At 53.0% G+C, this 14000-nt stretch overlaps 1 protein-coding gene across 1 annotated transcript; it reads left to right on the top strand.

The window, feature by feature from the left end:
- The first annotated feature begins 4261 nt into the window (after nucleotides 1–4261).
- Nucleotides 4262–9649, top strand: LOC310899339 (alcohol dehydrogenase 1-like). Its single transcript, XM_083835610.1, has 9 exons — nucleotides 4262–4808; nucleotides 5625–5726; nucleotides 6126–6267; nucleotides 6559–6646; nucleotides 6755–6974; nucleotides 7094–7354; nucleotides 7656–7791; nucleotides 8319–8457; nucleotides 9021–9649. Exons 1-9 carry the CDS (start codon nucleotides 4791–4793, stop codon nucleotides 9043–9045), a joined length of 1131 nt encoding a protein of 376 aa, XP_083691736.1. The 5' UTR covers nucleotides 4262–4790; the 3' UTR covers nucleotides 9046–9649.
- The last annotated feature ends 4351 nt before the right edge of the window (nucleotides 9650–14000 follow it).

Below are 14000 nucleotides of genomic sequence, written 5' to 3'. Positions count from 1 at the left end.
GCAAGTGTGGGCCTGGTGCTGCTCACGTTTCTGCCACAGAGCCCCTCAGAGAAGACGCAGGCTTCATCTTCTCTACTCCCTCCCAGCAGGCAGCTGCAGGCAGCTGTCAGGTCCACCCCTGAGCCTTCTCTCCTTTGTGCTGACCAAAGGAGGTCCCTCAGCCTGCCCTTGTATGCCGTGTGCCGTGTGCCCCTCACTCCCTCATGTGCCCTGGGCTGGGCCCACTCCACACCCATCAGTATCTTTCCTGTCAGGGGGAGACCAGAGGGGGATCCCGGAGTCTAAGTGCAGTCGCAAAAATGACACCAAAAAGCAGAGAGGAAAGCGGATTTACCGGTTTTTATTGTTGTTTTTGTGGTTGTTGTTGTAATGTATTTATTTATTATTTTTATTATGATTATTTTATCAGTTTGTTGCCCCGTCCTGGGAAGAGCTGGTAACCAAGCGCCTTGAAGGGTCTTTACGCTGCACTCCCATGCTGCTTCCTGGCAGGCCTGAAGGCTTCTGCTTCTGCAGAGGAACAGCTCTCTGCGTGCCCGTTTTGAGGGATCTGCTGCTGTTCTCTGTGCACCGCCATGCAGGGCGCGGGTTTGTCCTCAAGCACCTCTTGGCAGCCTTCTCGTCCTGAGACCGAGACACCCCACGCCAGGCGTGGCCTTCGGAGGGCTTCTCCTGTCGCCCGGTGCAGCAGCCCAGAGGAAGCCGAGTGCGCTCTTGCCCAGCGCTCGGGACTCCGTGCAGAAGGGGTGACACCTCTCCAGGAGAGGTGGGGAGGGGGGACGGGGAGACGGGGACAGGGGGTGGGAGAAGAGGCCATCGTGCAGGCAATCCTGCGTGATGGTTAAGGGATGGCCTCTTCCCCCTATCTGCGGAGGCGGAGGCAGGGCCGGGAGTACGGAGCGGTCCGGGCGGTTCTGCGATGGCGATGGTGGTGCCTCGCTGGTGGGAGCCCTGGCACGATGGTGTTGTGCCACACCAGATGGGCTGGAGGTGGATCCACCTCCATCGGCTCTTCCTCCTCCACAGGTGGATCCACCTCCATGGGCTCTTCCTCCTCCACAGGTGGATCCACCTCCATGGGCTCCACACCAACCGCCACGGCCGCTCCACTGGCGCTCCTCCGCCTACACTTCTGCTTGGGATCCATAAACGAATTGGACCCACCAAAAAGCGGGCAGCTGTCGCCCCAAGACCTCTTAAGTCCAACCATCGTTGGCAGTCGCTAGAGATCTTGGGAGATCAGCGAGCGGTGTGCCAGGCGCAGGGGCTTTTATAGGCCCCAGAACAAAGGGGGGCGGGCAGATGCCCTGTGACATCGGGAGAGTTCTGTGATGGCCGTCATGATGGCGCGCCACGCCCCAGGCCCAACATGGCCGTGTTGGGAGGGGGCTTCTGCGGCCTGAAAGAGGCCCTCGTGTGGAAGGAGGATGGTCAGGGGGGCTGGGGGCCCCTTTCCTGGGGGTGTCTCTCCCGGGCCATTTTGCTTCCCAGAGAGACAGGCTGCCCCTTGGGCACTGTGACTGCCCTCTGCCTCCCCTCGTGTGCCCTGGCCTCCAGCCCCCTCCTCATCCCATGCCTGGCGTTCCTGTGCAACAAGATGGTGGCAACAACATTTCGGGAAGGGCAGCGGTCCTCCATTAAAACCCAACCTGTTACCGCCACCTTTCCCAGCAAGTGGCACACCCCCCATGCTTGACAGGAGCTTGGATGGGGCAAATCATGCAGATATCCCACATGTGGGTAAGGGTGGCATGGCCAGCCTGCACCAGGTCTGCCAGCAGTCAATCAAAGCCTTGCTGGTATTCAGTTGGTGTGCAAGCCCTTCCTTGCCGTCCACAGCACCTACCCCTGCCCCTGGAGTGTGAGGAGGTGCCTTGAGCCCAGTGGGAGAGAGGAGCAGAGGGACTTGCCTTGTCTAGGCTGCTGTGCCAGCACAACTCAGGGAGTCTGTTGGAGGGCCACTGAGGTGTTTGGGGACTGGAGTGGGGGGAAGAAAGATGGGAAACTCTGAGGTCCACCCTTACTCTCTTCTCTAGTGCTAAGAAGAAACCTTCTCACCACTTGTGTGGCTTCTTGCTTCCTCCTTTGGAGAAAGAGCCCTCCCATCTGGCTTGAAGTCTCCCAAGTAGCTTCTGAATGAGAGCCTTCAGACCGATTTCCAGGGAGAAACTCTTGTCTGCCTAAGACACTGGCCCAAAGATGCCTTTGAGGTACACAAAGGACACAATGACCTCTGGGAATACCCAGAACAGCTTTACTGTGGTCAACCTGTGCTGAGGTCAACATGAACTATGCTTGATGGGGATACATAAGCGGCCTTGTGGGATGAGGGGAGAGCAGCAAATGCCACTAACTGCCGTGAGGGTTTTGGAAGAGCCACTTGAAACTTGTACCTTCATGAAGAGGCTGCTTCCATGACATGGAGCAGGAACCTGGATGCTGAATGTCAGACTTTTTGATCAAATGAGTCAGTCTATTTAAACCATAACCAAACCAAGCCAAAAAAGAGCAGTGCTTTGGCAGGCCCAAGCATTTTGGAGCTGTTCTGCGTTGAAAGTGTAAAAGGAGTCAGCCCCATCCACGTTCTCCTAGGAGTTTCTTCAGAGTCTGTTCACAGGATCACAGACTGAAAGCCAAAGCCCCGTTAGAAGTAAATTTGGCCAGGGACAACAAGAGTAACAAGAAGCTTCTAGAGGTCCATCTCTAGGTGATAAAAGGAAGGCAAAAAGGAAAAGGAAAACCGTGGGCCCTCTCCAGAAGGAAACGAGACACCTGGTCACCTGGTCACCTGGTCACCCAGGATATGGAGAAGGCTCAGGTACTCAATGGCTTTTTTTGCCTCAGTCTTCACTGGCAAGAGCTCTAGCCACATAGCCTGGGCACCAGAAGGCAAAGGCAGGAAGTGGAAGAATGTTCAACCACACCCTGTAGCAGAAGATCAGGTTTGAGACCAGCTAAGAAACCTAAAGGTACACAAGTCCATGGAACCTGATGAGATACATCCACAGGTGCTGTGGGAACTGGTGGATGTGATTGATAAGGCACTATCCATCGTATTTGAGAAGTCATGGCAGTCTGGTGACGTTCTCACTGACCGGAAGAGGGGAAACATAACCTCCATGTTTAAAAAGGGAGAAAAGGAAGACCTGGGGAGCTACAGGCCGGTCAGTCTCACCTCTGTGCCTGGCAAGATCACGGAGCAGATCCTCCTGGAAATTATGCTAAGGCACATTGAAAAAATAAAGGGGTGAATGGTTACAGCCAGCATGGCCTCACTAAGGGCAGCTTGGGCCTGACAAATCTGGTGGCCTTCTACGATGGGGTTACAGCATTGGTGGATAGGAGAAGAGCAACTGACATCATCTACCTGGACTTTTGCAAAGCATCTGACGCCATCCCCCATGATATCCTTGTCTCTAAATTGGAGAGACACTGATTTGATGGATGGACCACTTGGTGGGTAAGGAATTGGCTGCATGATCACGCTCAAAGAGTTGTGGTCAACAGCTCAACATCCAAGTGGAGATCAGTAATGCGTGGTGTTCCTCAGGGGTCGGTATTGGGACCGGCGCTGTTTAGCGTCTTTGTCAGTGACACGGGCAGTGGGATCGAGTGCACCCTCAGCAAGTTTGTTGACGACACCAAGCTGTGTGGTACAGTCAACATGCTGGAGGGAAGGGATGCCATCCAGAGGGACCTGGACAGGCTTTAGAGGTGGGCCTGGGCAAACCTCGCGATGTTCAACAAGGCCCTTCAAGTGCAAGGTCCTGCATCTGGGCGGAGGCAACCCTAAACACAAATATAAACTGGGAAGAGAATGGATTGAGTACAGCCTTAAAAGAAGGAGCTGGGAGCGTTGGTTGATGAGATGCTCAACATGAGCTTCCAATGTGCACTTGCAGCCCAGAAAGCAAACCGTATCTATGGGCTGCATCCATTAGGACACGACAACACTGTGACCCACCGATTTCCTACGGGTATACCTGTATATAACTTGCACATTCTAAAAATCCTTATTCACAGGAAATCCTACACCATCAGCACTCAGGCAGACCACACACCTCCCCAGGAGGCTTCACAAGTGCAGAAGTGGCTCCCAAACCTGGAACTGGCTTCTTCACCTCAGCTGCTCCCTTGGCTGCCCATCCTTGCTTGGGCCCCCAGCAGTTCCCACACATCCTACGCTTTGAGCAAGCCCCACACCTCAGTGGAAACAGATCTGAGAGAATGGAGGGCGCTCGCAGAAGGGAAACTGCTTGCACAACTGGTTGCAAAGTTACATCAATGTGTCCTTGGAAAATCCTCCCTTCCTCACACGCTCTTCTCAGTACCCAGGGGAAAAGAGCTGCGATACCACAGAGAGCTAAGACTTACTCCAAAGGCCAGGCGTGTTTATTCACAATACCGTGTTTTCAGGGTCTTCTTTCCTTCTGTAATTATTAATCCTTTCACAAATAGCTGGGGGTGAGCTGCTGCGCGGCCAAAGGTTGCCCCTTGGCAAGGAGTGGAAGCCCGAGCGGTGCTGTGAGTCTCCTCCCTCCACCCCGGCCACCAGCACCTGGAGGCTGCGCCTTTCAGGGGGCACAGGGGACTCCCTGCTCGCAGGGGAACCTCCCGCTCTCCGGCGAGCTCTGGTCCCTCGCCAGGACGCCCGCCGCGCTCCCTGCTTCACCCTTCAGCCGCAGCCGCGGGGCCAGGAGCGCTCGGGGCCTCGACGCGAGGTGCAGGTCCGGCCAGACAGACGGCAGCTCACCTCCAGCCTGCGCCGCTGCCAGCTCCTCGCACACCACATGGCCACTTCTGGAAAAGTAAGGACACTCGCTGCTTTCTCCCTTTCCCCCTTCCCGTGGAGATGCTCCAGGAATGGCTCAGCCTGCACACGTGCGCTGCGCACCACCATTGCCCTGACTCCCCCAGCTCCCCCAAACCTCTCGGCACCGCGCGAGCCTCGGCTTTCATTCAGCTGCAGCTTGCCAGGACCTGAGCGAGGTTCTGGGCTCTGCGTGTCTTCTGCCCCTCAGCTCAGGGCTGAAAACACTGAACCAGGAAAGCACCCTCCTGCTCAACCCCACCCGGCACTCCTGCTTTAAGGGGATACAAAGCTCTTTGGTGGGGGAATAGCCAGCCACACTCGGCCCCTGCCTCCTGTAGCGCTGGGCGGCTTCCTAGACTAGACGGCCTGTGCCTGACGTGGCTCCAAACCCTGCAGCAGCATCTCTTTACCTGCTTCTGCTCGCTGCCACACACGGTGATGCTTTCAGCAGGGGTGGGCTTTCCAGCAGCCTTATCCCGGGGAAAACCAGGCAGCTGCTTTGCTGTGGATGCACCCTGGGTGCCAGCTGTCCCCCTGCTCCAGACCCCTCGCTAGACACACGGGGTGGGATCCAGTTTCCTTCCACGCCTATTGAGCGTCGCTTGGCTTTGCATGCAGTGGGGCACCGCCGTGTTCCCGCTCTCCCACCGCCCCAGCAGGTCCCCAGGGAGCGCCCAGGGCAGTTGTCCAGCTCTGGCAGCACGTGTGTCAGCGTGCTGCCCTGCACCGCTTTACGCGCTCGTCCGACAACCTTCCCCGCCCCAAGCCGAAGGCAAAGCTTCCCAGCAGCCTCACCCCCCTCTCCTTCCAGGTTATCCGATGCAGAGCTGCTGTTGCCTGGGCAGTGGGCAAACCACTCTCTCTCGAGGAGGTGGAGGTTGCACCTCCAAAGGCGCGTGAAGTCCGTGTCAAGGTAAAAGCGAGGACTGCCAAGCACGAATGCTAGCTGCAGTTTCTTTTAGGGAAAAGACCGATAATCTGATTAAATGCAAACCATTTTGGAACGTGACAGCTTGTAGGTAAAGGCACAGACCTATGCACGGCAGTGCTCTGGGCAGGTGGACTGCTCACACCTGGCAGTAGCTGTCCGATGCCCTACCTGTCACAAACATCTCCCCAGCTTTTGGCACTGATGCTATTCAGGTCAACAGAAAAGGACAGTCTTCACTGGATTATCAAATTCAGTATCAAAACAATGCAAAGGACCCACCAACCATGGTGATACCCAAAGAAATCAAAAAAAGTCTACTAACAGACTACAAAAAAGACGTGGCTCCCTCTATAGCTCACCTGCTCTTTCTTCTCCAAACAGATAGTGGCCACAGGGATCTGTCGCACAGATGACCACGTTCTGGAAGGTGCCTTTCCTGATATAGATTTCCCAATCATCCCTGGCCATGAAGGAGCTGGGATTGTGGAGAGCATTGGAGAAGGAGTGACCTCTGTGAAACCGGGTAACCAGCTCACACCCAGGACTCAGCTCTCAAAGCCCATGGGGCTGCCCAGAGCTCGGAAATGCCCCCAGCAGCCTGCAGCCATGACTGGCTGCACACCAGTAGCATTGGACCACCACACACACTTCCCTCATCTGTCCCCCAAAGCGCCCGAGTCGGGCTCTCAACATTTCCTGCGGACAGAGAAAGCAGAGGGTCCGTGCCAGGCTGCTGCCATCAGGCGCTGTGACAGGCAGCACCCTCCAGGCTGCCGAGCGAGAGGCGCCTAACGCTGGCTCTGCTTTGTTGCAGGAGACAAAGTCATCCTCTTTGGCCTTCCTCAGTGCGGGGAATGCTGCTTCTGCAAGAATCCTGACTCCAACTACTGCCTGAAGTCACAGTGAGTTTGCTTCCCTTTTCCCGTTACCCACGCAGGCTCGGCTGTCAGCAGTTCTGCCACACGTGAGTGCTTTGTGTGATGAGCGACACGTGCACGTGCTCTCAACAGCCTCTCCGTGTCGCAGTGCCTGCTGCCCGACAAGACCAGCAGGTTCACGTGCCGAGGGAAACAGATCCACCACTTCCTCTGGATCAGCACCTTTGCAGAGTACACTGTTGTGCCGGAGTTCACCCTTGCCAAGGTAGCTGCCGCTGCCCCTCTGGACAAAGTCTGCTTGCTGGGCTGCGGTTTCTCCACAGGCTACGGGGCTGCCATCAACACCGCCAAGGTTGGTATTCAGCCGTGTCAAGAATGAGCACCCCGCAGCCGCCTCCGCACCCGCAGAAATGCTCTGCCACAGAAACCTCCTCCTCCCGTGGGAGGCTGACCCGACCCCATGTCGTACAGGTAAAACCGGGCTCCACCTGCGCCGTCTTCGGCCTCGGAGGAGTTGGCCTCTCCGTTGTCATGGGCTGCAGGGCGGCTGGGGCTTCTCGCATCATCGCCGTTGACATCAACAAGGAGAAATTTGCCAGGGCCAAGGAGCTGGGAGCCACCGAGTGCATCAGCCCTCGGGACTTCAAGAAGCCTGTTCAGGAGGTGCTCACCGAGATGACCGGGTACGGCGTGGACTACTCCTTTGAGGTCATCGGGACAGCTGATACCACGGTATGTGGTGTTTTATCACACGTGCTCCTTCCCAGATCATTCACAGCATCCCATCCGGGCGCATTTCACCACAGCATGAGCTTTCTTGCCTGGTGCCAGCGCTTCTGGGCTTGTCTTTGCCCAGAAAGGCAATCTTCTGGCTTGGGGAGAAAATAATGTAGGAGTCTCAAACCAGGACGGTGCTTTCAGAGTCTGTTATAGAAAAGAGAGTCGGTTTTTAGATAGCAGTGAGTGGCAGACAACTGAAAAGAAAGAATGCATTTCCCATAATTGTGTCTGATTCCCTTGCCTGTCCCATCAGACTGCTGCCCTGGCCTCTTGCAATATGAGCACTGGTGTCTGCGTGGTGGTTGGAGTATTACCTTCTGGTTCAGTGGTTCCCATCGATCCTTTGCTTCTGCTAAGTGGCCGTACCTGTAAAGGGACTCTGCTTGGAGGTATGAAAGTAAGGGAAAGATTTTAGACATTTCAGTCTTGTCCTTCCACAGTAATCCCTGAACTGTCTGTAGAACAGTTACCCTCTGACGGTAAATATATATATATATATACAGAAATAATTATAAATAAAATAATAATAACTAAAAACAAATTATATAGATATATACACAAATAATCATATATAAAACCATACATATATACAAAGAACCCCTCCCTTGACAATTCCTTTTCCCAAGTCACAATGTACTCAGCGGTAGGGCAGAAGAAACTTTCCCTCGTAGTTGTTATCCAGGAGCCCCTTGGTCACTGGGAACGTTTTGAGCTTGGAAAGACTCAGAAACTCTCTTTGAGTTGTTGTTGCTAAAAGGTCAGCAAAGCCTGGTGGAGATGCTGAACTCCTTGTCTGCTCCTGCGTTCATCCCAGAGGACTCTTGATAGACTTTGGCACCAGACAACGCCACCGTCGTTCCCTCTCAACAGCATTTCTCCAGTCACTCACTGCGGGTGCTTTCTCCCCCTTCTCTAGGCTGGAAGATGAGAGATGCCATCCCCAAACTAGTCTCCAGCTATCTGGAGAAGAAATTTAACTCTGACTTGCTGATCACGCACACGCTGCCGATGGCTAAAATCAACGAGGGCTTTCAATTGTTACGCGCGGGCAAAAGGTGAGGATCTGACTCGCAGGAGCGAGGCGCGGCGAGCACGGCCTCCGTCTGGCAGGGCAGCGCTCCAGGACTGCGGGAGGCAGCGCCCGGCTCGCTGCCCTCACCCAGCGCCCAAGCACTGCCAGCAGGCAGGGCCCTGATCCGGGCGGTGGGAGGCCCTGCTGGAAGACGGAGGGAAGAGGCTGCCCTGGGCACAGGGACTGCTCCTCCCCGGGGTTCAGCTCAGCAGAGACCCTGCAGCCCCGGCACAGCCCCTCAGACCCCATGCCTCGCTGCGGCGTTCGAAAGCACGGGGCAGGCAAAGCGGAGTGAGGAGGAAGGGGCGTCCGTGGGGACCTCGCAGCAACCGCAGAAGGGGGGAAGACTGTGCCTTCACGCTGACGCACAGGAGCTGCGGGGCGGGACGGGGGGCCTTAGGCGCTCCCTTCAGCACCCTCGCTGAGTTCAGAGAGGCTGGGCGAGAGCTGAGGTGGCCGGACCCAGCCGCACCCGCCTGCCCCTCTGCCTGCTCCTGAGCACTGCGGCAGCACCTCCCTTAACTGCTCCCTTCTTCCCCCTTCCAGCGTCCGCACCGTCCTGCTCTTCTGAGGGACGCGGCCGAGGGAGGACGAGCGCGGTCAGCAGCCCAGCAGGCCCTCGTGGCGCAGGCCCTGCTCTCGCACCGCCTCCCTGCGCGGGGCACAAGGAGATGAGCACGAGGACCTCGACGGCTCTGGTGCTGCTGCCTGTGCTCTCACACCCTGCGAGAGCTGCAAGGCCGCCTCTCCTGAGGAAACACGTGCACAAGTAAAAGCTTTCCTCAGACGCTCCCACGCAGTGCTGTGAACAGCAGGAGCCCCAGGGGGCAGGAGGAGCTCTGCCTTGCACCCCAGGCCCCGCCATCTCACCCCTCCTCTCTGCACTGGGCAACTTCCTTTGCCCCCTCCCCTGAGGATGCCTCCGAGCTGTAAACATCTTGCATGCAGACACAGCAAGCACCTTGCATGCTGATGCATGAAATGCCTTGCACGCTCACGCACCACATGCCTTGCACGCTGACATAGCAAATGCCTTGCAGACTGACACGCCAAAATGCCTTGCACGCTGATGCACAAACCAGCTTACTTAACATCTTGCAAGTTTGTTAAAAACTGCTGTGGGGGAGATAAAATAAATAAATAAAGAGTATCAAAGTAATTAAATCCCTTAAAAACAGAGCTCGGATTATTCTTGAGAGACCACGTACATTAGCTCTTTTTCCCAGTGCAGCATCAATTTTCTGGATCATTGCTGAGAGAGAACTTGTGCTTAAAGGCCTCCAAGTGATGATCTATTCCATTATCATTTCAAAGTGCAACATACTGTTAAAGTATAACGTCTTTGGAGAGAACACACCTCTTGCTCAACCTCATAGCCACTTTTTATGGCCCCAAAGACCATCATTACGTCCCTCTCCCTTATCCCCAGGAAGCACTTCCTTGCGTCCTGACAACTGCATCCCTGTTTCCACAGCCAAACCACATAGCAGGGGGTTGCCAACTCTTGCTCACTTTGTCATCCACTACTTCTTGCGGGCAGTTTTCTGCATCCTGCACTGATCGTTACACTTGCACACCTAGAATTTCGCAATTACTGCTCTTGAATTGCATCCCAATTCAATAAAAGCACCTCTTTCCATGTGCTCGGAAGTCTCTTGCTATCTGCATATTTAATGAGCATACTCCAGTCTGACCTGGAAGTCACTCGGTAAGAGATATTAACTAGACTCAGACGACAACAGAACCTTGACAGACCCCATTCAGCATATCCTGTGAATCAGACTAGCAGATACCAAATAACTAATCTCTCAATAAGGCTTACCACCAATAATTTCCCCAAGTGGCCAGAATCGTAGCATGGGGAGCACATACAGAATCCTGACACAAATGCTCTTCAAGATGTACTTCAGGATGCAGATTCTGGCACAGGGGGACACTTGGGTTACCTGGCATCACATGAGGCCATCAGTCAGGCTGACGGTAATCTCCCTTCACATTTTTTAAAGCCCTACCACAAAGCAACCTCATGTTTGGTTGATCTGTTGCCAGTGTGCAAGTTTTAGCTTGGGGTTTAAGTTATACACATCTCTCATCAGACCACATTTCTACCAATCAATAAAAATTATAACGATTCTAACATTTCCTTATTAATACTTCCATAGCTGGACCTGTATTGGATGGGAAACTTTTAACATTAGAAAGATCAAAATGGTCAGAGATGACTGCACATGCTCTTACACATCTGCAAGTAGAAGCGTCCTGTTTTTACTTCAGTATATATGCAAACAACAACAAGTTCTGCCCAATTCTCTTATTCTGAAATGAATAAGACAGATAGTAAATCCACACGATCTCCTTAAGACAGCAAAGTTCTCTCCAGCCTTGTGAATCACCCATTCCTAACTCCCTCAACGTCCTGATATGTACCACGCATTTCTTAGCACTTCAAAATTTGGCACATGAAAATAAAGTCACCTATGAGCTGTGACAAACAAAAATGGCTTCTGACCATTACTTCTGTTCCCAGTCCGCTGCTTATGGGCTGTACTGCTCTGAACTTCAACTAGGAAAGTCTGGGTCTAGCCTGAGAAACACGTACTCCTAAGTAATTACACCACTAACCTGCAAAGCAGCAATCTTTTGCGGTGGGAATTATCTCCCTATGTGGACAGAATTTTTATTCTTTGATAGCCTCACAAGACTATACATTATACCTGGTTCAAAATCAGCTGAAGACAAAGAGCTGTAATTCCATTCAGCATTTTGGAAGCGTTCAATTAACTGCTGACCTTACTGAGTGACTGTGCTATGCTTGCAAGTTATACCACACTGTTGTCAAATTTCAGCACCGTTTGTGTGCCTTTTTAGATCAACACAGCTTGTAAGATGTTTCCAAACTAATAGTCTTTAGTCTGAGTGAGTTTTCTGTGACATCCTTCAAGTTAACAAACTCATCTTCAAAAAAGAATGGAGTATTGGTTTGTAGTCACCAGAGCCATACATCCAAACCAAGAAACAAGCAGTTCAAAATAAATATTGCATGGGCATTTGTGTAAGAACAGCAAAATTGTGTTAGTACAACTTCGACGTTCAGTTGCACAGAGCCTGCCTGCAAGAGAATTTATGCACATTTTCTCTTGTAACTACCATAGGTCTCAAACACTCAGTCTTGACTCCAAAATGTGCTTGCGCCAGAGCTTCCATGTGGCTACAGATGTCCTTCAGCATACGTGCCCTGCAGAGCAGGCAGGGAACACACCGACTGAATGGCAGTGGGACTGTTCCCGGAGTCCACAGTGGCAATTGTACTGGGAGTCACTGTGGCTTGCTTTGGAGAAAAATGCAAACAGTAGCAGCAAAAATCGCACGATCCCCCTTGCATTTCTCAGTGATCCAATTCTTCTCCAATCCATGGCACCACTTTCATGCTCCTCACATACCAGTGTGGTTGGCTCCATATCATAGAATCATAGAATCATAGAATATCCTGAGTTGGAAGGGACCCTTAAGGATCATCAAGTCCAACTCTTGATACCGCACAGGTCTACCCAAAAGTTCAGACCATGTGACTAAGTGCACAGTCCAATCTCTTCTTAAATTCAGACAGGCTCGGTGCAGTGACCACTTCCCTGGGGAGCCTGTTCCAGTGTGCAACCACCCTCTCTGTGAAGAACCCCCTCCTGATGTCGAGCCTAAATTTCCCCTGCCTCAGCTTAACCCCGTTCCCGCGGGTCCTGTCACTGGTGTTAATGGAGAAAAGGTCTCCTGCCTCTCGACACCCCCTTACGAGGAAGTTGTAGACTGTGATGAGGTCTCCCCTCAGCCTCCTCTTCTCCAGGCTGAACAGGCCCAGTGACCTCAGCCGTTCCTCGTACGTCTTCCCCTCCAAGCCTTTCACCATCTTTGTAGCCCTCCTCTGTACACTCTCCAACAGTTTCATGTCCTTTTTATACTGTGGTGCCCAGAACTGCACACAGTACTCGAGGTGAGGCCGCACCAGCGCAGAGTAGAGCGGGACAATCACCTCCCTTGACCTACTAGCGATGCCGTGCTTGATGCACCCCAGGACACGGTTGGCCCTCCTGGCCGCCAGGGCACACTGCTGGCTCATATTCAACTTGCTGTCAACCACGACCCCCAGATCCCTCTCTTCTAGGCTGCTCTCTAGCGTCACATCGCCCAGTCTGTACGTGCAGCCAGGGTTTCCCCGTCCCAGGTGCAGGACCCGGCACTTGCTCTTATTGAACTTCATGCGGTTGGTGATCGCCCAGCTCTCTAACCTATCCAGATCCCTCTGCAAGGCCTTTCCACCCTCATTCGAGTCCACAACTCCTCCAAGTTTGGTGTCATCAGCAAACTTGCTCAAAATACCTTCTATTCCTACATCCAGATCGTTTATAAAAATATTGAAAAGTACCGGCCCTAAAATGGAGCCTTGACGGACGCCATTGGTGACCGCCTGCCAGCCTGACGCAGCCCCATTTACCATAACCCTTTGGGCCCTGCCCGTTAGCCAATTGCTCACCCATCGTATGATGTTTTTATTTAGCTGTATGGTGGACATTTTGTCCAGTAGGATCCTATGGGAAACCGTGTCAAAAGCCTTGCTGAAGTCCAAAAAAATCACATCAGCTGGTTTCCCTTGGTCCATCATACAGGTGATATGTTCCACATGGTTGTGCCACGGCACGTTCAGGTGTATTGGATGGATCACTGCCAGAGGTGATGGTGCCCCCTTTAAAGCCCCTGTTACTGCCACCCTTGACTATGGCTTGCCTCAGATCCATCCCTGCCACTCCTCTGCCACTATCCCTGGATATGGCATCTGCCTGTTCTGCAGCCATGCCTGGTGAGCCTTCTCATGGACTTTCAAGCTCCCTCACACCTGGCACACACAGTACATCATACAGGGTAACTCAGGATATATTGTGGAAAGAGTTATCATGAGATGAACAACCACTCTTCATCTGACTTTTGTTTTCTTGGGCTGCATGATTCTCAAGGCATTGAAAATTAATATCATCTGTTTTGCACAGCATTCCCTCCCAATTTTCATAATAATAATAAAAAAAATAGACATATTAGTCACCTCTGACAAAGAAACTTGACAAACGTGTTGACTGTACGCAACAACTTTAGGGAGAGAAATCATAGAATCTTGGAATCAGAGGGTGGTCTGTGTTGGAAGAAACCTTAAAGACCATCCCACTCCAACCCCCTGCAACGAGCAGGGACACCTTCCACTAGAAAACCTTATTCAACGCCGCATCCAACCTGACCTTAAGCACTTTCGGGGATGGGGCTTCTCTGGGCAACGTGTTCCACTGCCTCACCACCAACGGAAGTGTTTAAGGCCAGGTTGGATGGGGCTTTGGAAACCATTGTCTAATGAAAGCTCTCCCTGCTCATCGCAGGGCAGTTGGAACAGGGTGGTCTTTCAGGTGCCTCCCAACCCCAAAACATTTTGTGAGCCCACGACACTAACACCCAGCCTTGTGCACTCAAGGTCAGCTACCCCCAGGACAG

Source organism: Anser anser, assembly GCF_964211835.1.
Source record: "Anser anser genome assembly, chromosome: 4".
In the NCBI taxonomy this organism is placed as follows: Eukaryota; Metazoa; Chordata; class Aves; order Anseriformes; family Anatidae; genus Anser; species Anser anser.
The sequence above is the reverse complement of the archived record's forward strand: the minus strand, read 5'-3'. Positions and strand labels throughout refer to the sequence as shown.

What these genes read in the sequence shown, in the direction of transcription:
- LOC310899339 (XM_083835610.1), top strand. An exon ending in CGCGTGAAGTCCGTGTCAAG is followed by an intron (nt 5,727 to 6,125) that starts GTAAAAGCGAGG and finishes TTCTCCAAACAG; the next exon opens with ATAGTGGCCACAGGGATCTG. An exon ending in TTGTTACGCGCGGGCAAAAG is followed by an intron (nt 8,458 to 9,020) that starts GTGAGGATCTGA and finishes TCCCCCTTCCAG; the next exon opens with CGTCCGCACCGTCCTGCTCT.